This window comes from Myotis daubentonii, chromosome 13 (genome assembly GCF_963259705.1).
Source record: "Myotis daubentonii chromosome 13, mMyoDau2.1, whole genome shotgun sequence".
Lineage (NCBI taxonomy): Eukaryota > Metazoa > Chordata > Mammalia > Chiroptera > Vespertilionidae > Myotis > Myotis daubentonii.
In genome coordinates this window covers 49,180,789-49,207,502 of record NC_081852.1, presented here as the reverse complement: position 1 = coordinate 49,207,502, position 26,714 = coordinate 49,180,789, and the positions used below count along the sequence as shown (strand labels likewise).

Here is a 26,714-nt window from a genome sequence, read left to right as displayed (position 1 = left end):
GGCCGCATCCGGCCCATTTGAAATGAATAAAACTATTGAAATAAAAGACCGTACCCTTTTATGTAATGATGTTACTTTGAATTTATATTAGTTCACACAAACACTCCATCCATGCTTTTGTTCCGGCCCTCCAGTCCAGTTTAAGAAACCATTATGGCCCTCGAGTCGAAAAGTTTGCCCACCCCTGATCTAGGATTATGAGATGCCTGCTTGAGAAATCCTTAATTGGCCAAAGTCACTTAGTTAATAAATGACATTACTAAGATTTAAACTTGAGACTACCCTAATCAAGAAGCTAAACCCATTATCAGTGGGGATATAACTTTAATGTGCATCAACATGACCTGGAGATCTTAATAGCAGGAAGGTTCATGAGTTCCACTGCCTGGGGTTCTCATTCAGTATTTCTGGTGAAAAGCCTTAGATTCTGCCATTTAATAAGCCTCCAAGATGATTCTGCTGCCTACAATCTGGGGAACTACTCTCCGAAAAGCTCTGAATGCTGTGTTGTCTCTTCTAATAGTTCTTATGGTTGAATAAGAATTAACCAATAATAACCTGGAGAGTAAGTCTTCAGGAACAAAGAAAATTCCTGTTAGTTAAATTTGGTCAAATAGGCATTTGAAGAACAATGTTTATTTCTTGAATTCTGCTACTCTAACTCCAAAGTATGCATCATCTTCATAGTAAAAGAATTATAAATAACAGTCCCCCTATACCAGTGATGGTGAACCTTTTGAGCTCGGCGTGTCAGCATTTTGAAAAACCTTAACTTAACTCTGGTGCCGTGTCACATATAGAAATTTTTTGATATTTGCAACCATAGTAAAACAAAGACTTATATTTTTGATATTTATTTTATATATTTAAATTCCATTTAACAAAGAAAAATCAACCAAAAAAATGAGTTCGCGTGTCATCTCTGACATGTGTGTCATAGGTTCACCATCACTGCCCTATACCCTCCCAAAAGAATAATTGGGGAGAATCAGAGTTGCTTTTTGAAAACCTGTTACTTCTTAGGAGAAAATAGCAAAAATACTTCTCTGTTACTGAAATATATTTTAAATAATCTGGGCCTTATAGGAAGATATATGTTATTAAGCATATGCCATATGTCAAATACCGTAATATAAAAACAGAGAGGAACAAAATGTAGACCCTAACCTCAAGAAGATGCCCACCCAGGGGAAACGGCATGCTCTTGCGGCCTTCTATGAACTTATAAGTGCTTTAACAAAGGTACTGAAAATGGTGACAGGAGTAAAAAGGCCTATATAAGTGGGAGGAAGGGTGGTCATTCAAGGAAATGTGTGGAACTTGGAATAGCTTAAAAGCATTTTTCTTTTGTGGACAGTGAGGGTAGAGTGGCCACATCATAAGGGGTTCTGTATAGTGCCCCTAAATTTACCCAGAATAAAAGACAAAGCTATCACAAGGTTTTTGCAGGAGAAATAAAAGATTAGAGTTGATCAATGCAGAGATTGAGTTGGAGAAGATGAGCTTCATTGAATGATCATATGCATTGAGGACCCAGTGGATTAAAGTAAGGCAGGGAGAAAGGCTTAAAATGTCATAGCAATAATCTAGGTAGTAACACATGAGGGTCTGATCTCAGGAGTAGGTTTTCTATAACCCTAAGAAATGGATCAGTGAGATATTAAAGAGGTAGAATCTACAGGGGGTAAGGGAGAAGGACATATCTTTTATATCTCAGATATCTGACTTACAAAATCCCTTGAATTTTACTCACTAATATGATATTTAATGATAATTAAATATCATTTGTGTAATTATTTGTTTGATGTCTGTCTCTCTCATCTATAATAATAAAAGCATAATATGCTAATTAGACCAGATGTCCCTCTGTCCTTCCAGACACCCTTCCGGATGAAGCTGGGGCTGCCAGGGAAGCCCAGGTCCTGGGTTCCAGAGAGAAGCCTGGGTCCTAGGTGCCAGAGGGAAGCCAGTGCTGGCAGCTGGGGGAAAGAAGGCCTACTCTTGCATGAATTTCGTGCATCCGGCCCCTAGTTAGATTATCAACTCCAAGAGGTCAGAAACTATGCCTCTCTTATTTATCACTTTATTTCTAGTGTTTATCAGAGTATCTAGCACATGGCAGACATCTAACAAAAGCCTACTGAATGAATAAATGGACTAAGTAAACGTGGCAGAAGAGTGAGTTATAAGGGATATAGGGTAGAGTCTCTGAGCTCAGTTGAGGAGTTGTTAAATGAAGCCATTAAGGGGATGTACTCTGTATAGACAGTTGGAGTTACAGTCCAGAGGTCAGTGGAGAGATATGGATTGAGGCTGTGGACATAGGAGTCACCAACAAGAAGAAAAGCAATGGGGTCACATGGGAACCATGCAGAATGTAAAAAAAGAATGGAGAAACATTGGCATTTAAAGGGTGGCAAGGCAGAAAAGAATGGACTGAAATTTACAAAGTGATGCAAAGCAAAGGACTGAATCCAAGAATACTCTATCCAGCAAGGCTATCATTCAAACTTGAAGGGGAAATAAGAAGCTTCACAGACAAAAAAAGACTAAGGGAGTTTGTCACCACCAAGCCAGCAATGCAAGGAATGCTAAAGGGACTGGTATAAAAAGAAGAAATAAAAAGCTCAGAAAGAAAACAGCCACACACACACACAAAAAGAAATGGCTACAAACAAGTACCTTTCAATAATAACTTTAAACGTAAACGGACTAAATGCTCCAACCAAAAGACATCGAGTGGCTGAATGGATAAAAAAACATGACCCATACATCTGCTGTCTACAAGAAACCCACCTCATTAGAAGGGACTCACACAGACTGAAAGTGAAAGGATGGAAAAATATCTTTCAGGCAAATGGAAAGGAAAAGAAAGCTGGGGTAGCAATACTTATATCGGACAAAATAGACCTCAAAGTGAAGGCCTTAACAAGAGATAAGGAAGGCCACTTCATAATACTAAAGGGATCAATACAACAAGAAGATATAACCCTGGTAAACATATATGCACCCAATGTAGGAGCACCCAAATTCATAAAAAAACTCCTGGAAAATATCAAAGGAGAGATCGACAACAATACAATCATAGTAGGGGACTTTAATACACCATTGACAGCACTGGATAAGTCCTATAGACAAACAATCAGCAAAGATACAGCAATCCTAAATGACTCACTAGATCAGATGGACTTAATAGACATCTTCAGAATACTTCACCCCAAAGCCAGAGAATATACGTTCTTCTCAGGTGCTCATGGGACATATTCAAAAATAGACCACATATTGGGTCACAAGCAAAGTATCCCCAAATTCAAGAAGATTGAAATCATAAAAAGCGTCTTCGCAGACCACGATGGCATAATATTAGAAATAAACTACAATAAAAACAACCCAAAATACTCAAACACCTGGAAGCTGAATAACATGCTACTAAATATTGATTGGGTTACCAATGAGATCAAAGAAGAAATTAAAAACATCCTGGAAACTAATGACAATGAAAACACAACAATCCAAAACCTATGGGACACATTGAAAGCAGTCCTGAGAGGGAAGTTTATAGCTCTACAGGCCTATCTCAAAAAACAAGAAAAAATGGTAGTAAATCATCTAACTCTACAACTCAAAGAATTAGAAAGAGAGCAACAAGAAAACCCCAGAGTGAGCAGAAGGAAGGAGATAATAAAGATTAGAGCAGAAATAAATGACATAGAGACCAAAAAAACAATACAGAAAATCAATGAAACCAAGAGCTGGTTCTTTGAAAGGATAAACAAGATTGATAAACCTCTAGCCAGACTCACCAAGAAGCAGAGAGAGAGGACCCAAATAAATAAAATCAGAAACGATAGAGGCGAAATAACAACAGACCCCACAGAAATACAAATGATTGTTAAAAAATACTATGGACAGCTTTACTCCAACAAACTAGACAACCTGGAGGAAATGGACAAATTCCTAGAAAAATACAGCATTCCAAAACTCAATCAGGAAGAATCTAAAAATCTCAACAGGCCAATAACTATGGAAGAAATTGAAGCAGTCATCAAAAAGCTTCCATCAAACAAAAGCCCAGGACCAGACGGCTTCACAGGGGAGTTTTACCAAACATTCAAGGAAGAACTAAAACCTATCCTCCTCAGACTACTACAAAAAATTCAAGAGGAAGGAACACTTCCAAGCTCATTCTATGAAGCCAGCATCACCCTAATACCAAAACCAGGTAAAGACAACACAATGAAAGAGAATTACAGGCCAATATCCCTCATGAACATAGATGCCAAAATCCTCAACAAAATCTTAGCAAATCGGATCCAGCAGTACATCAGAAAGATCATACACCATGACCAAGTAGGATTTATCCCAGGGATGCAAGGATGGTACAATATCCGCAAATCAATAAACGTGATACATCACATAAACAAATTGAAAGAAAAAAACCACATGGTCATATCAATTGATGCAGAAAAAGCATTTGACAAAATTCAACACCCATTTTTGATAAAAACTCTCAGCAAGGTGGGAGTAGAAGGATCATACCTCAACATAATAAAAGCCATATATGACAGGCCCACAGCCAACATCATACTCAACGGACAAAAACTAACACCATTTCCCCTAAGAACAGGAACAAGACAGGGATGCCCCCTCTCACCACTCCTGTTCAACATAGTACTGGAAGTGTTAGCCATTGCAATTCGGCAAGAAGAAGAAATAAAAGGCATCCAAATTGGAAAAGAGGAAGTAAAACTGTCCTTATTTGCAGACGACATGATATTATACATACAAAACCCTAGAGATTCCATCAAAAAGCTACTAGACTTAATACATGAATTTGGCAATGTAGCAGGATACAAAATTAACCCCAAGAAATCTGAGGCATTTCTATACACCAATAGTGAACTTTCAGAAAGAGAGATTATAAAAACAATCCCGTTTACCATTGCACCGAAAAAACTAAGCTACCTAGGAATAAACTTAACTAAAGAGGTAAAAGACCTCTACTCAGAAAACTACAGGACGTTGAAAAAAGACATAGAGGAAGACATAAACAGATGGAAGAACATACCGTGTTCATGGATTGGTAGAATCAACATCATCAAAATGTCCATACTACCCAAAACAATCTATAAATTCAATGCACTTCCCATTAAAGTACCAACAGCATACTTCAGAGATCTAGAACGAACTTTCCAAAAATTCATCTGGAATAAAAAAAGACCCCGAATAGCTGCAGCAATCCTGAAAAAGAACAAAGTAGGTGGGATCTCAATACCAGATATCAAGTTGTATTACAAAGCCAATGTTCTCAAAACTGCCTGGTACTGGCACAAGAATAGGCATATAGATCAATGGAATAGAATAGAGAGCCCAGAAATCGGCCCGAACCAATATGCTCAATTAATATTTGACAAAGGAGGCAAGAACATACAATGGAGCCAAGATAGTCTCTTCAATAAATGGTGCTGGGAAAATTGGACAGATATATGCAAGAAAATGAAACTAGACCACCAACTTACACCATACACAAAAATAAACTCAAAATGGATAAAGGACTTAAATGTACGACAGGATACCATAAAAATTCTAGAAGAATCCAAAGGCAAGAAAATCTCAGACATATGCCGAAGCAATTTCTTCACTGATACAGCTCCTAGGGCACTTGAAACTAAAGAAAAAATGAACAAATGGGACTACATCAAAATAAAAAGCTTCTGCACAGCAAAAGAAACCATCAACAAAACAACGAGAAAACCCACTGTGTGGGAAAACATATTTGCCAATGACATATCTGATAAGGGCCTAATCTCCAAAATTTATAGGGAACTCATACAACTTAACAAAAGGAAGATAAACAATCCAATCAAAAAATGGGCAAAGGACCTAAATAGACACCTTTCAAAAGAGGACATCCAGAAAGCCAAGAGACATATGAAAACATGCTCAAAGTCACTAATCATCCGAGAGATGCAAATCAAAACAGCAATGAGGTACCATCTCACACCTGTCAGACTGGCTATCATCAACAAATCAACAAACGACAAGTGCTGGAGAGGATGTGGAGAAAAAGGAACACTTGTGCACTGCTGGTGGGAATGCAGACTGGTGCAGCCACTATGGAAGACAGTATGGAGTTTCCTTAAAAAACTGAAAATGGAACTCCCATTTGACCCTGTGATCCCACTTCTAGGAATATATCCCAAGAAACCAGAAACACCAATCAGAAAGGATATATGCACCCCTATGTTCATAGCAGCACAATTCACCATAGCTAAGATCTGGAAACAGCCTAAGTGCCCATCAGTAGATGAATGGATTAGAAAACTGTGGTACATCTACACGATGGAATACTATGCTGCTGTAAAAAGGAAGGAACTCTTACCATTTGCAACGTCATGGATGGAACTGGAGAGCATTATGCTAAGTGAAATAAGCCAGTCAATAAAGGAAAAATACCACATGATCTCACTCATTCGTGGACAATAGAGACCATTATAAACTTTTGAACAATAATAGATACAGAGGCAGAGCTGCCTCAAACAGATTGTCGAGCTGCAGCGGGAAGGCCGGGGAGGGTTGGGGGGCAGGAGGTAGGGGGGTAAGAGATCAACTAAAGGACTTGTATGCACGCATATAAGCATAACCAATGGACATAAGACACTGGGTGATAGGGGAGGCTAGGGGACTGTCTAGGGCGGGGGGATAAAATGGATACATATGTAATACCCTTTGTAATACTTTAAGCAATTAAAAAAAAAAAAAAAAAAGAAAACTGAGTATACATGTACCAGGCATCAATAGGCTTGGTGGGCATTCCAGGCAAACACAGAGAGGCAGAAGAGAGCATCACTGCTCTGGGATTGGCCATGATCTGGGAAGGCTACGTCACAGGGTACATAAAGCGATGAAATGGCAGTAAATGAATATGGAAAGGTATATCTTGGATTTGTCCATTGCAAAACTCTTTCATTGCATATGTATAATAAAACGTTCTTTGGTAAAAAAAAAAAAAATAAAAAAAAATAAAGGGTGGCAAGGGGAAGAGGAGCAGGGAAAGGAAATCAGAAGTAAATAAGAGCAAAGGGAAGAGTATCAAGTATGGATCCCCCAAACATTGTCAAATTATACAGAGAGGTATCAAAAGACAAAGAGCTACATTTTGGGGGGATATAGCCCATAGGCAGTCACTGGTAGCAATGGCTAGAAGGTTTTTGGTGAAATAGTGGGATAGATATGGGGGAACAGAGGGCAACCGGCCATCGGTTGAAGAGTGAAGAGCAAGTGAGAAAAGAGGTTAGAACTACAGATAACTCTTTAAGAAGTGTGGCTGTGACACGGCAAAGAAGGGTAAAGCAGCATTCGGAGAAATGTAAAAATTAAGAAAAATTTTCCTGAGGAAATTAAGGAAAAGGTTAATATCATTGCCATTACCATTATAATAAATTTTCTCAACCATATTTTCCTCTCTTCTCTTTTATTATTCAATACACAATTAACTGTACTCTACTGTCAAATGGAAACACACCCAGACTAAGGTAAAAAGAGATTTTATTGCAAAAGACTATTGCAACACTATGGCTATAACATCTGCAAGCATCTCAGAGTGAAGGCAGAAATGAGTTACTTTTAGTCTGGCCAGGCTGGCTCAGTGGTTGAGCATCAACCTATGAACCAGGAGGTCACAGTTCAATCCCTGGTCAGGGCACATGCCTGGATTGTGGGCTTGATCCCCAGTGTAGGATCAAGGTATGCAGGTATGCGGGAGGCAGCCGATTAATGATTCGCTCTCATCATTGATGTTCTATCTCTCTCTCCCTCTCCCTTCCTCACGGAAATCAATAAAAATATATATTTTTTAAAAATAATTGCTTTTACAAGAAGTACACCAAGGCTACCAAAACTGGGGTGTGAGGAGTGAGGTGAGACAGGGAAGTTGTTCTCCTTAGAATCTATACTTTTCAGGGGTGGCTGTTAAGAGGGGTTGTTCTGAGTCCCAATGCATAAGCTCCCAGTGCTCACATATGCTCAAGAGTGGGTCAAAGTTTAGGGATTTGAAGGAAGAAAAGCTGAATGTAAGTTGGTAAAGTCAAATCAGCAAGCATTTGGTACAGATTGGTCGGTAGGGACAATCATTTATGAGACAAAGAGTAGGAATTGGGTGTGGTCCAAAGTAAACTCGGGGACACCAGTGTCTTATCAAGGCCTTGGGGATGAGGAGATCTTTGTAGTAAGTCATGTCCAAGAACACAAAAGGGTGAGGGCTTTCTTAAATATTGCTGCTTTCTAAAACACAGGACTCAGGTAAAGGTCAACATCGTCACCAACAACAAACTGAGTCCCACATACAAACAGACATAAAATCAAAATTTTCTCTTGTAGAAATGACTATAAGAGTAACAAGTTACTCTTGAGAGTAACCCAGCATCTAAGAGACAAAGGAGGGTGTATTAGAGTCAGAGTGGTAAAGTGAGGGTCTCAGGCAACCGTAAGTCCAAGGACAGGCTAAGATGTGACCTGACAAGGAACACAGATCTCCACGCAGGTCAAGAGCATCTACTGTATTTCCCCTTGGATCACAATCATTGCTTACAGTCGCCCAGCACTTTCCACTTTACCAACAATGAACCATTTGTTGAATCCTCACAACTTTGTCAGATAGTATGACGATGCCCATTTCACAGATGAGAAGACCCGGCCTCGTGGATGAGTTCACTACAGAATTGGATTGAGAGCTCAAGGTTTCTGCTCATAAGCTCCGTCATATTTTCCCAAAGCCACTATGACTCGCCTTCATTTTCCTCCCCACCCTCTGTGTGCTTCTCATGCCTGTTGGACTGAGATGCCAACAGGATGCCAGGGACTGGGTTTGGAGGACTGGACATGTGGTTGCTACTCCTAAGAGTGCTGCTTATTATTAACAGCGTTCATTTTCTTCTCTGCAAAGCACTCCAAAGCCAGGACTGCCCCAGGCAAGCAGGTCTGAACAGACAGTCTTGGAGGAGAGGTGAGGGCAGTAGTGAAGGGAACTGCTTTGTTCTTGTTTTCAAGGAGGCACAGCCACAGCCTCAGGACTCCATGAAAAGCAGCAACTTGCTTAAAAGCCATTTCCATTTGTAAACAATGGGAAGAACCAATCTCCCTCCAGCCCCTCTGTCTTCATCTCTTAGGAAAAATCTGGGGCAATGTCAGCTAATAAAGGGGATCGATAACCACCCAGCTATTTTCACAGCTGCCCTCATATTAATGAGAAGCTGTTCTGGATGAAGTTCTACAAAAGGAGTCGCAGGGATGGGTCTCCACCACAATAAATGGCCATGCATTTGCTAATCATTAATGGATTGTTCTAGGATTGTGATCAAATCCAGGGTTAATTTGTCCCCACCTACAACCACACTGCCCAGTGCAGGGAACTGTTTGTTTTTCCTGAGAAGGTGGACTTAACAACACATAAAATGGGTAAGCATACACAGACAAAATAGGCCCTACATTGGACATTGGACGATGGTTTGGAAAGTTCCTGACTCTTTTTTTTTTTTTTTAGGCCCATACAGGGAAATCATCCGGTTCCTGCGAGGGATCATTCTCTTTTGGAAAGAGCCTAATTATGAGCATCCCTGTCCTCAATTCTCCAGGCAGGCACGCCTCTTTCCTGCTTGTGTTTAGAATATCTGATGGGTACATCATGCAACCATAAAATTAGATACTGGTCCTATAAAAGCCAATCACAAAGAGGGTAGAGAAAATGAGAAATTGGTTCCCAGGGTCTCTGAGGCTATTGAATGTGGCCCTTGCCCACCTCATCAGCCTCTCACCTGAGTCTAATCCAGTCACTCAACATGGTTTCAGTTTGTTGAATAAATCATACTCTCTCCTTATTTTATTTACTTATTGTTAAGTGTTTTTTATTGATTTCCAAGAGAGGTAGAACGATATAGAAACATCAATAATGAGAATCATCAATCAGATGCCTCCTGCATGGCCCCCACTGGGGATCGATCCTGAAACCCAGGCATGTACCCTGATGGCCAGGAATCAAACTGTGACCTCCTGGTTCATGAATTGATGCTCAACCATTGAGTACACCAGCTGGACCTATAGTCTCTCTTAAAATAGGGCCTGTGCATGTATTTTCTATTATATGCCTCAACACTTGTTTGCACAGTTAACTCCTTATTTCTTAATCAGCTTAAACATCAATTTCTTTAGGAAACTTGCCCTCATTACTCATATTTATTTAGCTCTAACTCTTATGCCACAATGACCCTTGAGCTTCTATAATTATAAAACCCTCTACACCTACAGTTGTTTGTTCAGTATTTCTCTTCTCTACCAGAATATAAGTTCCATGAAGACAGGGTCTGTTTTCTGTTTTGTCTTATTCTCTACTCTAGCCATATACCTTAGCTCAGTGCCTGGCACAGAGGAAAACTTATATGTTAGAAAGAATAGTTCAATGGCTGAATAAAAGAAGGAACAAATGGATGAATGGATTGATATATGCATACATGAATAAATGAGTGCATAGAAACAATAAGAGGGTATACAATTACCCACCTTCTTATTCCATAACCCCTCCTACCTCTGTACTCATAATGTTTCCTAGCACCAGCTTAGAAACCCAGTTCTTTGTAACATCATACTTGACATGAGACTTTGCTTCTTTGCAGCCTCATTAGGTGATGCAATTATGTCCTGTCCATGTTCACACTGAGGTTCTAAAATCCATCTTCTCCCAAAAGCCAGTGTTCACCGGAAATGGGGTTCACAAAGTTAAGTTTTATAATCTTACAACAGAGGAATTGCCATGCCATCGGATGTTATTAAAATTATAGTAAACTATTCTTTTCTCATTACTCATAGTGGCAGAAGGGAGTGGAATCATAGGTAGTACATTTATATTTAGCATTAAAATGGAGGGAGAAGCAAGAAAACAAGGAGACTCACCTATGCACCTTTATGGGCTCACACTTATAGCGTCTGTGCTGCTGCCTAGACCATTCTGAACCCATCCCTCTATTTGGCAGTAAGGCCCTTACAAAAGAAAGGGCTCCTCAGAAGAGATCCCAAAGCTAGTGCTCCTTTCACCACCTCTCCTGGGGAATGACCCACAGTTATGTGGGATATTTGAGTCATAGCAAATCAAAACTCCTGCCTGTGTACCCTGCTGACAGGAGAACAGAGAACCCAGGTTCAACGACCTCTGTAGAGGCCAAGCCCCACAGGGCTAAGTCAGGCTGAATGACAGATGGTTCCCCCACAGGGATCTAACCTCCCAGAGCCCAACAAGGCAGCCTCTCCCTGCGGCTCTGTCTGGCAGGACCAGGACATCAGGAGGTATGTACCTTCGGCAGCGAGTACTTGGGCAGCTTTATCTGAGCGAAGGCCTCTCTTCGATAGGACACGTAGTAGCTGGCTCTTCCTCCAGTTGTTACCTGGGTCAAGGGAAACACAGAGAGGTCAGATGGGGCCATGGATCATGACACAAGTTGGAAGGTATTAGCCGCTCCATCAGTAGCTACAGTGGTTTGTGACAACCTTTTAGGGAGTATCTTGCTGGTTCTTTTTATTATTATTATTGATTTTAGAGAAGAAGGAAGAGGGAGAGAGAGATAGAAACATCAATGATGAGAGAGAATCATTGATTGGCTTCCTCCTGCACCCCCTACTCCCCGCCCCCCGCCCCACCACTGGGGAGGAAGCCTGCAATCCGGGCATGTGCCCTGAATGGGAATCAAACCATGACCTCCCGGTTCATAGGTCGATGCTCAGCCACTGAGTCATGCTGGTTGGGCCCTTGCTGGTTTTTAACCTCCAATCCCACGACACCCTGAGCTGCTCCCATGTCATGGCCCTTAGAGAATAGGTGGGTGATGACAACAGTCTTCCCCGTGGATGGCACTTTCTGTGAGAACAAGGTCTGTGTATTTGGTCACTGTGCTCTGCACATGTACAAACCTAATAAATGTTTTCAGCTGAGAACAGAGAGGCTATTGATGTGACCTGTACCCATGATTTATTTATTCTTCTTTTAAAAAATCAATGTTTAATCCATTGTGACCATGATGTGATGGCCAAAGGAATTTTTTTCTTGATCTGAATATTAATACTACTTAAAGTGCTTATAACTTTGAAATTAATTTCACTTCTGATCTGAGCACATTGCTTTTCCTTTATATTTACAAATTAAGGCATTAAGCAGATATTTATGGACTCTCCTTGAGCAAGTTATTTAAAGGCATCAAAGCCAGAGAAAACACTCTAGATTTAAAAGTCAGAAATGTGGGGTTTGAGTCCCAATTCTGCTGTCCAGGCTGGGGGGTCAGGTTCGGGGGTCATGACCTCACTTGGGAAACCATGAAATCTTAGAGGAACCTGGAAACCACTCCAAGAAATGAACCTCTGGCCTGGGCTTGGTTAAAAGTCCTGCCAACATGGCACAGCTCTGCAGATGGCTGCTCTCGGCCCAGTCACCCTAACTCAGGGGAAATTAATATTCCCAAGAGAAGATAACATAGCCTGTTCAGAGAAAATAGTAGGATGACAATAGCCACCAGGCTGCTGTGCTGAGGAGGTAATTAGTGGAGGCACATGCTCTGCTCTCATTAAGGCCCTAGCACTTGCTGGAGACAGGCCAGTCCTCCTACTCTGGTCCCAACCTGGCGCCCTTCCACGGCAGCTGCCGAGAGCAGGATGGGTCGAACATCTCTATTGAAATCCACCCACCGCTTCTCACTCTGAGAGGTGGCACCTCCCATGGCTCCCCCTGGCTCTGCACAGATTGGAAACCCACAAATCAGGTACCATACACTGCCAGGTAGAGCAGATGTTGGAGTCAGTGTGAAGGCAGAACCTCGTGAAAACTTGGTGCAAAGACTCGGCTGTGAACCAAGAGCAGAGACCGGTTTTCTCCCTGATGTTCCCCGCTATCCTTACATCTCTATTTTCTAATTAGAATCATTTATGTCTTGTACTCAGGACTTTTATTTTTTTAATAAGACATCTGTTCTGAATCTGTATTGTTCCTCATCGGCTTAGAGACGGGGTATTGATATATTAAGATCAATGAGTTGCTAGGAAGTCATTTTTGTTTTTTCTTTTTAAAATAAATCTCAACCACACAGACACAGATTAAAATGTAATCCTTGGTTCTGAACACTCACCATTAGTCCCTGCATGGTATTATTTACTTATTAGTGGTTTTATTTGGTGTTACTTTAAATTATAAAACCAACACATGGAAACATATCTGCCAATCCCAAATCTAAGTAATAAAAGAGTAATAGTGATAATAACTACCACGCAGTAAAAGCTCATTACTTGAATGATGCTATGATAAGCAGTTTATAAACCATACCTCATAAACCTATGTTATGTATTAAACATTATGGACATACATATATAGAGTTATAGAAAGAGTTAAGATATGTAGAGTTATAGGTGTGGATTGTATTTCTACTTTACAGCTCAGAAAATTGAGGCTCAGAGAGGTCCACTAACTTGACCAACATCACACAGGCTTTCATTGCCATGGCCAGTATATGACCTTAACCTCACCTGGACATGTAAATGAGTATATCCCACAAATGTCAGGCACAGGGCAGGGGTCAATACTTACTGACTAAATGAAAAATGAATTGTGATTAACCTGCCTGACTAGGAAGACTTGGAGTTTGACTTCCTCCAGTGTTTAGTAGCTAAACCACGATGGAGAGAAGACCTCTCCCTTCCTGCCCAGTCCCGAGATGGTCACAGGAACGTATCTCCAGATTGAAGCCCTAGCACCTGGCCTGTGGAGCAGAGTCCTCACAAGGCTGGGCTGATACCAGGCTAAGGCATCTGCTCTCTCTCTTCTTTGCATGGCTCTCTGGCAACCGCACAAGGAAGGAATAAAGTTTAGTGACTATTAATCTATTTTGATGAACTTTTCTCTTCCTTACAAGCAAATTTGCTGGCATTGTAAATCCCAGAGATTATTACCACTTTCCCTTTCAGTGACACCTTTTATTTTACATTTGATGAATGTCATCCAATTATTTGCTCTGGGCCCATCCATCATGCTAAACACAGAATTAGCTGGGTCTTTTCCTCGCTAATGACTGGCTCGTTAATCTGATTTTCTGCATTTCCATTTTACAGGTTTAATTGGGCTCCTGGCCAGTGAAAATGATTCCTTTGGACAAGTGCATTGGCCATTAAACACATCTGTCTCTTCTGACTTGTTCCCATTCTTGCCATACCAAAGTGTAACCTGGCATATCCTTATTTTTTCATTTCTATCTTGCCTCTGGATGATGGCTTGTCTTGGAGGAGAAAGGGAAATCTGGCCAAAAAAAATAATGGAGCCAGAGGACTGTGAGTCATATTGGACCTATTTCTGTCATAAATACACAAAAACTAGAATTCATAAATGGGCATAAGTAATCTGCAAAGAAAAGCAGAAACTAACAGTTTTTAGTATCAATTATGTGATGAGTGATTTATATTCATGACAATTACTCACACCCATGATAATAATTATCACTATTGATATTATTATATAACATTACTAGTACCTTACAAGGCAAAAATATTTACAACATAACATTTTTGAGTATTTGTTATATGCCAACTGCTGTTCCTGTATGTATACTAGCCTTCACAGTCTTTGAAAAGTCACCACAAATAAATGGTGAAGCTGGAATTTGAACCCAGGCTTATCTGACTACCAAGCTTCTTATGCTGGCCCCTCTCTGTGGAGGGGAATGGATCCCATGTCACTCAACTTCCAATTTCCCAGATAAGATGCCTATCAGCAGGGCAGATATTTCTATGTGGAGTTCATATCAATTTCTTAGCCTTGAGAAATCAATGTTCTATTGTTGCCCAGGAGTGAATAGTACTGCTTTGGAATCTGAGAATAAGAGGTACTATAATGGAAATAAATCTGGCTGTTGCCTTCATAGAAAATGACATTTAGAAGCTTTTCCAGTTAGAGCACCTTGCTGGGTCCACTATAATGTGAATAATCGGCCTAAGCCCACAGAAATGGCTACCTGTGCAGGCTCACGCCAGTTACTGCTCACAGCCTCTGCACTGTTTCCTCCTCAGGAAAGAAACAAAAGGGAACAGCCAAGTTGTTATGATGCACAATTAACTTTTCCAATTTCTTTGCTCATTAATTCTATTCAGATTCTTTAAAATAAATCTTGACATTGTTAGGTCTTTCTCTTCCTTTCCACTGCCATAATTCCTTCAAAGATCACACTTCTTTTCTCAAGAACAAAGAAATAGGCTTCTGACTGTGGGACCACATGAGTCAATAAATAGCCATAGGTCTCACCACGGTGTTGCTGTAAGTGTCAGGATGACCATGGGAACTTCTGCATGATGGGTTATGTCACCTCTGCCATCTCAAGCTCATTTTCCCATAATGCTTTGCTAAGGTGCCACATTATGTGTCTGAATCAAAACTGTGACATAGGATTGGGAACAATAAGACACCCTATCAGCCATCTCCTGTGCTAGACTGTTTGGTCTTGAGTTTTAGTGTTTGTCACACTGGTGTTTGCTCATTTTATGTCCGAGAGACTCTATGGTATTAATATAAGTAGTTTTATTTAAAAAGAGTGAGTCTGGTACCTAACACAATACTCGCACTGAGACTAAACCTCCTTTGACACAGATTTGCACATAAAAATTTGTTATCAGGGCCCTAACATAATAATCCAAAAAAAGCATCACTAATAATAGATTTGAGATAAGATAGTTGATGTTGTAGCCATGGACTGACTCTCTCCCTGTCTCTTTCTCTGTCTCTCTCTGTCTCTATCTCTTTCTCCTTGTGTATATGTGGTGGGGGTGAGGGGAGATGTTATAGGGAAAACATATATTGAGCTTGCCAACACACTCATTGGCCAAAATTCACTTATAACTCTACTGCCACCTTCACCAGCACTACCAGGAAACTTCTTGTAGCTTTGCTGCCTATTGGAAATGTTAGTAAGGCCGAGAAAAGGTGGTGAGTTAGAAAAGCATGGTACATAGACTGTGTGTCTAGACCACAGCAGCACTAGACAAAGAATCAGTATGCCTTGTTCACTGAGTCTGTTTCTTCAAATACAGTAAGGGGCTTGGACTTGATAAGTTTCCAGTTATATACTCTCAATGAGTCTGATAGTTTCCTCTGGTTTGTAAGCACCATTGGTTGGGATTTCAGACCTGTATTTGAATCCTGCTTCTGCCACTTGTCGGGTTGGTGACTTGTATAGGTAATTTAATCTTTCTAATTTCTTCTGGAAAGTGGAAACAGTATTAATACTACCTATGGACATGTTGTCATGAGGGTCAAACACAATATAGCATGTAAATAGCTTTAGCCCTGAACGTGGAACATACTAAGTGCTCCTGCTGAACTAGAGGCACAGATGCCTACCTCAGTCCAATACCTTGGAGGTCCTATGGCGACTGACCATGATGACAGCTCATATATGCAACCTGGATGCTCAGGGAAGTGCTGGGGTAGCTACATGGGCCGCCTGGTCAGAACTGAGCAGGGACAGAGGATTGGAATTTTTGTTGTCCTCAAGGATAACTTCATGAAGAAGACCACCTATGGAAACCACCAAGCCAAGTGATTTTGCCAGAGATTTAACCAGTAATGGCTGCAAGCCTCATCTTAGTGCTTTGGCTTTTATGATTGGGGAAGGGAAGACGTTCTTGAGATGCCCGCCTAACCTTTGGAAGTTCTTTGTGTTTTTCTCTTCTAGGTGTTTTTGTTGTTGTTGTTTTTTGTTTTTGTTTTTGTTGTTTTTTGAGGTGTTGATAGTATAAAGGCAGAGTGCCAAAATAAAAAAGAATAAATATGCATTTAATTTTTCATCCTGAAGTACAACATTTTGGAACATCTGGATACTCCCAGTTAATATAATCCTATATAATAAAACCCTAACATGCAAATCAATTGAATGGCTGAACGACCAGTCGCTATGATGCGCACTGACCAGCAGGGAGCAGACACTCAATGCAGGAGCTGCCCTCTGGTAGTCAGTGTGCTCCCACAGGGGGAGCGCCACTCAGCCAGAAGCCAGGCTCATGGCTGGCAAGCGCAGATGTGGTGGCGGGAGCCTCTCCTGCCTCTGCTGCAGGTGGGCAGTAAGGAGCGAGGGGTCCCAGACTGTGAGAGCCCTGGACTGCGAGAGGGATGTCTGACTGCCAGCTTAGGCTCGATTGCCCTGCAGTCCACTTTGAGTGTTCCAGATTCAGGATGCCAGAGCTTCACTACCCATGGAAATCCTAAACAAATTTTTTAAAATTTACCTTCAAAACACATCCTTCCCCCTTCCTCTGTCAAAATGGACCCTTTGCTTTCAGGCTGAGTTTAATATAAGTTAGTAAAAGATGGAACTGAGAAGAAGCTAGACAAGATATTATTAGGAGTCTAGCTTATAAAGTCTTCTCACTAGTATATAAGCTTTTATCTTTGACTCGAGATATCACATAGCCTATTTCCTTTATACAAGTGGACATTATGAGGTCAATTAATTGACTGAAATCTTCCCGAGCCAGACACTAGCCTCTGCCTTTTCTATAATATCCCAGAATTTCATAAAAGCAAAGGAGATTTTATGAAAGGAGAGGGATATTATAGAAAAGGGGAAAGGAGAGGAAGAAAGAAGCTGTAAGATCCCGGTATCTGTAACATCTGTGATTTTATTTTGGCTCAATCAATTATCAGACATGTGATTTTAGGCATTGTAATGAACCTCTTGGAGTTTCAGGGTTATTTTTCTATAAAAATGGAATGTGTAATAACTACCCTTCTCTTACTAAGAAGTAAATGAGATGAGGTAATAAAATGCTTTCATTTAACTACAGTGGTCTACAAATATAATGATTAGGATGTTAAAAATAATCTGTGATATGTGTCTAGGAACCCAAAGATTTTGGAAGTATTTTCATTGACAAATTGCAGTAGACTGAATTTTGTTCCCATGGCCCCACCAATTCATGTTAACACCTAACCTCCAATGTGATGGTATTTGGAGGTGAGGCCCTGGGGAAGTGATCAGGTCATGGAGATGGAGCCATCACCCATGATATCAGAGCCCTTGAGAACCTAGAGAACTCACTTGCTCCTCCATCACCTGAGGACACAACTAACTATGGATCAAGATGTGGGTCCTTACAAGACACCAAATCCGCCAGTGCCTTAATCTTAAACTTGCCAGCCTCCAGAACTGTGAGAAATGTGTCTGTTGTTTATACGCCACCCAGTTTTTGGTAATCGTTTATAGCGGCCATGAAACAGAAATGAAGCTGGTGATCCACCTATGCCCATTGACTGTGTGAGGCACTGACATTTTCCAGGAAGGCTACAGCTACCACAGACTGGAAAGGTAGAGGCAATACAGAATAATGAATATCACAGGACCAGCAGGACCGGGATGGGTAGAGCAATAGAACAGAAGTGTCTTCAGTCACATGGGATGAATGGCAGGTTCACAGCGCTACTTGGAGAATGATTACTGTTATTGCTATGTTCGAGATATTTTAAATATCTTAAAAGGGCAAGGCAAACAAAATCATTAATTTTCTAGGGAAGCAGGGATGCTTCTTTGGGACATGGGATTTTCAGGTGGCCTCGGAGATATGGGTAGGCTCCTAGATATTACGGCACAGCTTTGCAAGCCTGGGATTTGCATGCCTCATGAGTGAATTTGGGGACAGCAGTGGATGGATTTAAACTACCTTTCAAGCTGTTTCTGAGAAAACACTGCCACCTCCCCTAGAGAGCCAGGAATATTTGTGAAAGGCCAAGTGCTACTTCTCAGGGCTTCCCCATTACATCCTGCGTCCTGCCTCTCCTGTCCTGCACCAGCAGAAGCGTCGCTGTGGGAGAGCCAAGCTCCATGCTCACCACTCAGTATGCATTATCTGCTCTCGTGCACGATGACACGTAGGGAAAATACCGTCTCTGAAGCAGCCCTGCTTACTCTACCTTAACTGACATGCATGAGGTCACTCAGATCCAAAGTGGCAGAGCCTGGTTTTGAACTTGGGTCCTTAAATCCTGCCAATGTCCTCTATACTGTGCAACCCTGAACAAGCCAGAAGTGTTTACTGCAGAGCCTTTCCAACGAGTGACTAATTTAGGAACATTTACCTGGAGGGATTCATCCTGGCCCGGGTCACTAGGAGGCTCCAGCATCAATGACTGGCTTGTGTCAAAAGCTATCTCTTTGATGAAGCCTCACCACACCCGTTTCCCAGTTGGGTTTCATGGTGTCTTCCTCTGATTCCCGGGGCTCTTGTCTGCAGCTCTTGCCACATTTATCAGCTGCTGTCTTGAATTACTGGAAAGTGGGTACAGCTTAGGTCTCCTGTACTATAATAGCTTCGAGGGTAGACAATGTGTCCTGTTCCCATTTAACCCTCTTAGTACCCAGCATCCATATCATAACAACTAATATTTACAGAGTATCTACTCTATGCCATTAGTTTTCATTACTGGACTTAATCTCATTTGGTCAGAGCATAACCCTGCAAGAGAGGTCTAATTATATCCCAATTTTAGAATTAAGGGTCAGAGACCCGGACAGACCACTTCAGTTCATGTTTTTACTAAAAGGTGAGGTTCAAATCCAACCTCAGAACTTCTGACTCAAAACCCCAGACTCCATTCACATTGCCAGCCTGCTTCAGTCTGTGTTGGCAAAGTTGAAATCAGAAAAGCACAAAGTGGAGATAATTGCATGGATTTTTACAAATGGGTCATGATTTTACATCAATTATGCCTTTGAGTGGTTGGCAACAACACAACATGGAAAAGCAAGGGTGATTAGAGTGTGTGCTTTCCTGTGGGAAACAGGGAAGCAGATTACAAGATGTTCTTTCCCACCCACTGCTGAAGTCACATATTAATTAAAGGTTTGAAAAAAAAAAATAAAGGTCTGGCCAAATCCACATCATCCCTAGGACATTAATCATGTTTAGATGTCTCATTATGGATACTAGCCCCAATTCTAGGATGTGTTACATTTACCAATCCATCAGCAAGTCCCTGCTCAGCGCTTTGTGCCCAGGCTGTGTCAGGTAGCACAGAAGTCAGGGGGCCATGACCTCATGGAGTTCATTTCTTTGTAAGCACAAGCCTAACATATACTAGTTAGATGCATACATGACCACATATAATCAGTGTTAATACTATGGTACCTGCGCAGAGTAAAGCCTAGTGCTATCAAACAGAGAAATCCTCTCTTTAGACCATAATAGTTTATTCAACTTATTTTCATGCTCCTTCCAGAACTGAAATAAAATCAGCCTAGGCACAGTAGAGTCCACACTCATCCTATCTCCATTTTACAGATGATACAACTAAGATATGGAGATGGCAGAGGGCTGATCTGGAATTTCAATTCATGTTTGTCTCACTCCAAATATGCAGGCATACCCCTCTTCGATATCACCCCCAACAGTGCGACATGCATAATAAGCACATGGACATGTGTGTGCACACACACACACCATAATATGTGGTATATAAACAGGTGTTATTTACACTCCCACTGCCTTTGGAAAAGATTAGGTTCTCATGTTGAAGAATATTGTTTGATAAATGGGATGATGAATTTGAGGTTGGAAGATTAGAGAAACCAGGGAATGGCTGAACTGTTCAAATAACAAAAGGAGAGATGGAGTGAAAAAGGTGGGATAAGATAGACATGGATCTTGAAAGAAGCAAAAGATGGCCAGGAAGCTGGAGAGGTTGTAGGAAGAGAGATCCAAGAGGAGGGTCACTGGTTGTTGGCTCCAGAAGAGGTACTTTGGGGGAATGTCAAAAAAAGTGGGCGTATATAGGTTTTACTAAGTGTTATTGCTGTGCAGCATCTGACATAAACACTGCGCTTCATTTTTCTTGATACTTTTGATAAAAAAGGTCTATACTACACTGCTCAATCATCTGATATAATTTCACTTACTTTTTTTGTTTGTATATTTATCTTTGCAGAAGTGGTTCATATCAGGAATGCAGTTCTGCTTCAAGAAAATGGCCAAGAGTTGTAGCTGGGTTACTAAAAAGTGTGTCTATTGGTACCTTTGGGATTATTTATTCAGCTATTTGTTGTAAAAATTCACAAAGAGCCCTGGAATGTAAGCCTAAAAATGGAATCCAAAACTCCCTTCCCCTATTGGCTATTATGGGTCTTAGGGAAAAGCATATAACTGCTTCCAGACCTCCGTTTCATCTTACCACAGTTCCATGGGCACACTCATAACACAAGGTCCAATACATGCCTGATACAAAGCAGGGACTCAAAAAATGTCACATCTGCTATGTACCTCATCCCTTCCCTTCCTGGGTCCCAACTTCCTCAGCAGGAAGGCCTTCTTAAACTCCTCTATCTGAAGATCCTATGCTGCCAGTTTCTTTTGTGGCCAACAACTCCACAAACATGGTTTGCACAGCTACTTTGTGTTAAAGCTTCCCATTTCTACTTACTGCCCCTTACACACTCCTTGACCCAATTTGCTTCCGGCAACTAAAAAAGTGTCAGTGTGACTCTCACTTAAAAAGTGGAACAAGTGTAGTGGCTAAGAAAGGAGGCCCTAGGTCAAACCTCTGCTCTACTCCAGACTGGCTGTGTGACCTTGGGCAAATGACTTATCCTCTCTGTGCCATTTTTTTTTTCTTATAAAACAAAGTTTAAGACTAGGACTTAAATCAAAGGATGTCATAAAGATGAAATGCATTCATAATAAGCTTAGCTCACACTAAACAATAAATCAGAGCCATTACTGTTATATGTAATTGATTCTCCAAGAACTACAGATTACTCAATAAAAAAAAAATTAACCAAGAGGTAAAAATCATAGAAGAAGGCCAGGCACAAATCTTGATTAAGAAAATGCTGAAAACTACATAAAGAAAAGTTCTGTTCAATTCACTTCCTAAGGACTCATCTCAGATATTTCACAGGGACTAAGGAAACTAGCACTTCAACATCTTCCCTCCCACACTGAACACAGAGCCCCTAAGAAGCAATTACCGAGCACAATGAAATAATAAACACAGTCATATTAAGAGCACCGATTACTTCTCCATACTGCAATCTGGAAGCTATTGCTACCTGAGGCAGACAGGCAAACTGCAGGCATTTATGCTGGAGAAATCAGACAGCAGGCCTTGGGGATGGCAGACCCTCCGTTCTGACTGCATTTTATTCCCACTGCACATTTTCTAATTTTTTTTTATTGATTTCAGAAAGAGGAAGAGAAAGGGAGAAAGAGATAGAAACATCAATGATGAGAGAGAATCATCAATTGGCTGCTTCCTGCACACCCCCTACTGGGGATGGAGTCAGCAACTTGGGCATGTATGTGCCCTGACCAGGAATTGAACCATGATCTCCTGGTTCATAGGTGGACGCTCAACCACTGAGCCATGCTAGCCAGGCATCACTGTGTGTTATCATAAGGCGTGAAGTCCCAGACACATTTTTCAGAGAAGAAAGTCTAAGCCATCTTGCCTGGTCTTGAGAGGCTACAAAGCTAGAGGGAGAGGGTGGGAGGGGTTAAATTCATGTTCCCGTTGTTGCACACAAACTGAATTAGAAGAAAACAAGGAACAAGGAGAAAGTGGAGATTAAGGAATACAGCAATTTTAAAGCCCAAGAAGCACAGAGAGGGAAAAGCCAATCAACTTCTTTATTTTATTTTTATTCAACAGATGTTTCCCTTGCAGTTCCAAATTGAATAGTAGTTGGTGTAGTAAAGATGAAATAAATGAGAGAAAAAGAGAGAGCTACAAAGGATGGGAGGGTGGAAGTCAGCTGGCAAACAAGAAGCTAATTCCCATACCTCCCTTCCTCGCTGCCGCCCCGATAGGTTCCACCCAAAGGGACAGCTCCTATCCAGCCACTAAGCCTGCCCTGTGCGCTCCTGAGTCTCCATGCAGCAGTCCCGCCCTGCAGTCATGCCTCACCAGGAAGGCAGGGGTAATCAGCCCATCCTTTAAACATCTTCATTCTATTACTTTCATAATCAGCTTCTAATGTTCTCTGTTCAATAGATGTGGGGCCGGCCAGACCAAGTACTTGAACAGCTGCGTGGGCCACAGAGCTATTCTCTGTGCCATTGATCACCAGGACAAAAATCAATCCTGGCTAAGGAGGAAGAAGTTAAAAATAAATTGCCGCCATTGATTTCTGTTCAGACCTCTGACTCCCAGTTTCGGAAGGGAGAGGAAGAGCGCACATGTATGTCTGCCTGTCGAGAAATCACTCCATATGTCCCTGTCTCAAAAGCAAAGTTTGTGGCTATTTTACACACACACACACACACACACACACACACACACACACACACACTTTCTCTTAATTTATGCTTTTATGGGTTTTTTTTTAAACTTTTGCTTCCTAATAATGATCAGAAATGAGAATCTTTCAAATCATAAGCTTCCATGAGAAGAGAATTGTCTGTGGAGAGTTGTGCCTCCAGAAGTATTTATTGATGGACTGGTGGAATAAATTAATGAATGAGATACCCACCCTGCTATTATTAGAATTACATTTTTATTTCTTCGTAGATTTATCACAGTATGCAATTATTTTTTGTTTATTCTTTGCTTATGTATTATCTTTCTCTCTCACTAGACTATAAACTCACCTATGGCAGGGATCTCTGTCTTTCTTATTTGCATATTAAATTTATCATATGCTGCATGATCTCCAGGGATTATAACTGTCTTATTATTTTCTGCATTGTCTCCATACTATGCCCTCAGTGGATGTGCAGGGAATGAAGGAAAGAATGATTCAGCAACTCTCTTGACAAATTAACTATGCCCCAAGTATCTTTTTTTTAAAAATTCTGACACTGGAGAAATACATTGGGAATTACTTCTGCATAATAGTCTAACTACATGGAGTGTTGTGTAGAGTGAGCAGACTTTTGGAATTTCAGCATTTGAAGGGAATTTCTGGAGTCCTATGGCCGACTGCCTTCCCAGTGGGTTCTATGGAGTTCTAGACTTCTATAGCGATGCATTGGGGGTATCCACAAGGGGCTGGGTGGCTGGTGGTTCTGATACAGTTTAAAACTAGATCCAGTTCACTTGTATCTGTATTATATATTGGCATCCCTTGTACAATATTGCCTGAAAAGCAGCTCCCACTGCTAAAAACACCAACAACAAAAGGTTTCAAAGTTCTTCTTTGATGCAATCCTTTCATTTTGTGATAAGGAAACTTGAGTTCCAGAGAGGGAAGGTGATCTAGCCCAAGGCCACAGAATGAGTTAATGGGGAGATCAGACTTAAGTCCAGGAAGGCTGCCCTCCCCACCCCATCTTGTCATACTGTTTTCTGCCAGCGAAGGGTCTCTTTTCCTCGGAGTCTTGGTTGGTCCTAAAGTTGAACACTTCAACTCAGCTCTCTGCTTTGAGAACCAGCTTGAGCCCTGCCTTCTCCAGGAGAATGATTCTGATCACACTACAGACCTCCCTCACTCTGGGAAGGAGCCTCATACTTTTGTAAGTGCTTCTGAGCATGGTTCATGGAGCGTGTCAGGCACAAAGTCCTACCTCCTCATCTAGACTGAAAACACAATGATGAAAACCACGTTGTCAGTCTTGTTTGCCATTATACCTCCTTCATCTAAAACAGTGGTTCTCAACCTTCTGGCCCTTTAAATACAGTTCCTCAAGTTGTGACCCAACCATAAAATTATTTTCGTTGCTACTTCATAACTGTAATGCTGCTACTGTTATGAATCGTAATGTAAATATCTGATATGCATGATGGTCTTAGGCGAACCCTGTGAAAGGGTTGTTCGACTGCCAAAGGGGTCGCGACCCACAGGTTGAGAACCACTGATTTAGAACCCTGACAGGAGTATATTAAGTGTTCAATTAATGGTTGTTAAATGAATGCATGAATCAATCCATCAATATTTCTGTCTCAGACAGAACCTATCACAGCTCTGGGTACCTAGTAGGTGCTCACTGAAATCAAGTCAAGAGATTAGCCTCGGCTCTGGCACTATTAAATTCCAAAAAGAGCTTGTTCTGCCTGACCGTGAGGGCTCTCAGAGTCAAGACTCTTAAGAGCTGCTTGCAGAAATCCAAAATGTTTGCTTACCCTGTTAGCCAGCTATGGGATTAAAGGCAGAATGATTAAAATTTTTAAAAGCTAGACCTCTGAAATAAATAGATATATATCCTAGTTAGAACGGTAATGGGGAGAGAACTGAACCTAATAGTCAACTTCTCAGTCAGCAGCCCAGCTGCCTTCATTATCAGCACTGTTGTTTTACAACAGTATAATTATCTTTAATAGGAGAAGGCCCCAGAAAATGGATCCTTCTGGGAGCTGGGCTTAGCAGAGTGAGTGTCGGGGACTTGCTGGGACATGGAAGGGAAGAACAATGGGTAATCCTTGCTGGGCCATGATTCAACAACTCCTGTGCCCCCTGAATAGGGACTCAAGAGCAGCTGGGCCCCCAAAAGCATCATAGAAATTGGGTAATGTATGGCAAGAGGTATAAGGCAAGTGGGGAAGGATGGAGAAGAATGGAGCTAGAGATGGTAGTGATAATTAACCTCTGTCACTCCACCCCCATGGCTTCCCAGGGAAGAGTGTCTGAATAATCCTCCAAGTGTAGCGGAGGGACAAGTCTCAGAGGTGCGGGTGTAGTTACACTGTGCCAAATCCCAATGGAGCACTTCTTTGGTTGATGATGCAGAAAGTTTCTGATCTGGAACAAAAGTGAAACAGACCCAGACAAACAGTCCACGGAACAGGAAGTGGAATAAAGCTTTCCTGCCCTTATAGCTACAAAGATGGATCCAATCTCTGCCGATTTCTCTTCTACAGCCATCTGGAAAAGTTTCTGGGAACACCAGCTATTCCGTGCTAATGGGAAGATCTTCAGACTGGGAAAGCAAAATGAGAAATTGATCACTGCCTCTTTTGTCATCCTTTATGAATCCAGGCAGGCCTGAGGTCATATCTTGATTTACTGAGCTAGATGACAAAGGGTGACTCCCTAAACATCTCTGAAATTTGGTTCCCCCATGGAAACATAATAACATCTATCATACCAAGATCCTGTGACACTTAAAGTAGAATTAAATTAAATTAAATGCACATATGCCAGACATAAATTTGACACTAAATAAACGTCAGGTCTCTTTCCAACTATTCTTCCAGTTTGCTGATGGGTGGGTAAAAACTGATGGTGTGGATAGGTGGAAAGAACATTCTGAAAAATCACCGCCTTGAAAACAGGAAATTACAGTTTTCCAGGAAATAGAAAAGAGAGTTGTATAGCTGACCTCAGTCCTTTGAGCTGAATATAGAGACGCTTGTGGCCCCCCAGACAACAGCCCACCTTCTAACCTGATGAGGCTTGTGAATAATTAAACACGATGAGTGCCACCCACCCTGTAAAATGCACTGCACAGCCTCCATGCCACCCCTCTTCCTTCTCGTGCCCATGGAGACACCACTAATTAACGACAGAGGTCTCTCCTACTGAACCACAATAGCACCGCCTTTGGTAATGCAGCAAGTACCAATTCCTCAGAGGCGATACCCAAAATGAAAACAATTTGACACCCCCAAACCAGCCATATGCTATCCATGTACTACCAGAAAGGCAAAAACTGACATTATAATGTGGAGCAAAGTACATAACAAGTCTCTGAAATTAAGGGAAAAACAACCTTGCTCTTTTGCC

The 26,714-nt window shown here is 41.3% G+C and overlaps 1 protein-coding gene across 1 annotated transcript in view; it reads right to left on the bottom strand.

Moving 5' to 3' along the window:
* Positions 1-26,714, bottom strand: part of SORCS3 (sortilin related VPS10 domain containing receptor 3) — a 521,399-nt gene that overhangs the window by 102,236 nt on the left and 392,449 nt on the right. Inside the window, exon 8 of the mRNA XM_059661336.1 lies at positions 11,343-11,432. Coding sequence (XP_059517319.1) covers positions 11,343-11,432 — 90 coding nt within the window. The remainder of the gene's footprint in view (positions 1-11,342; positions 11,433-26,714) is intronic.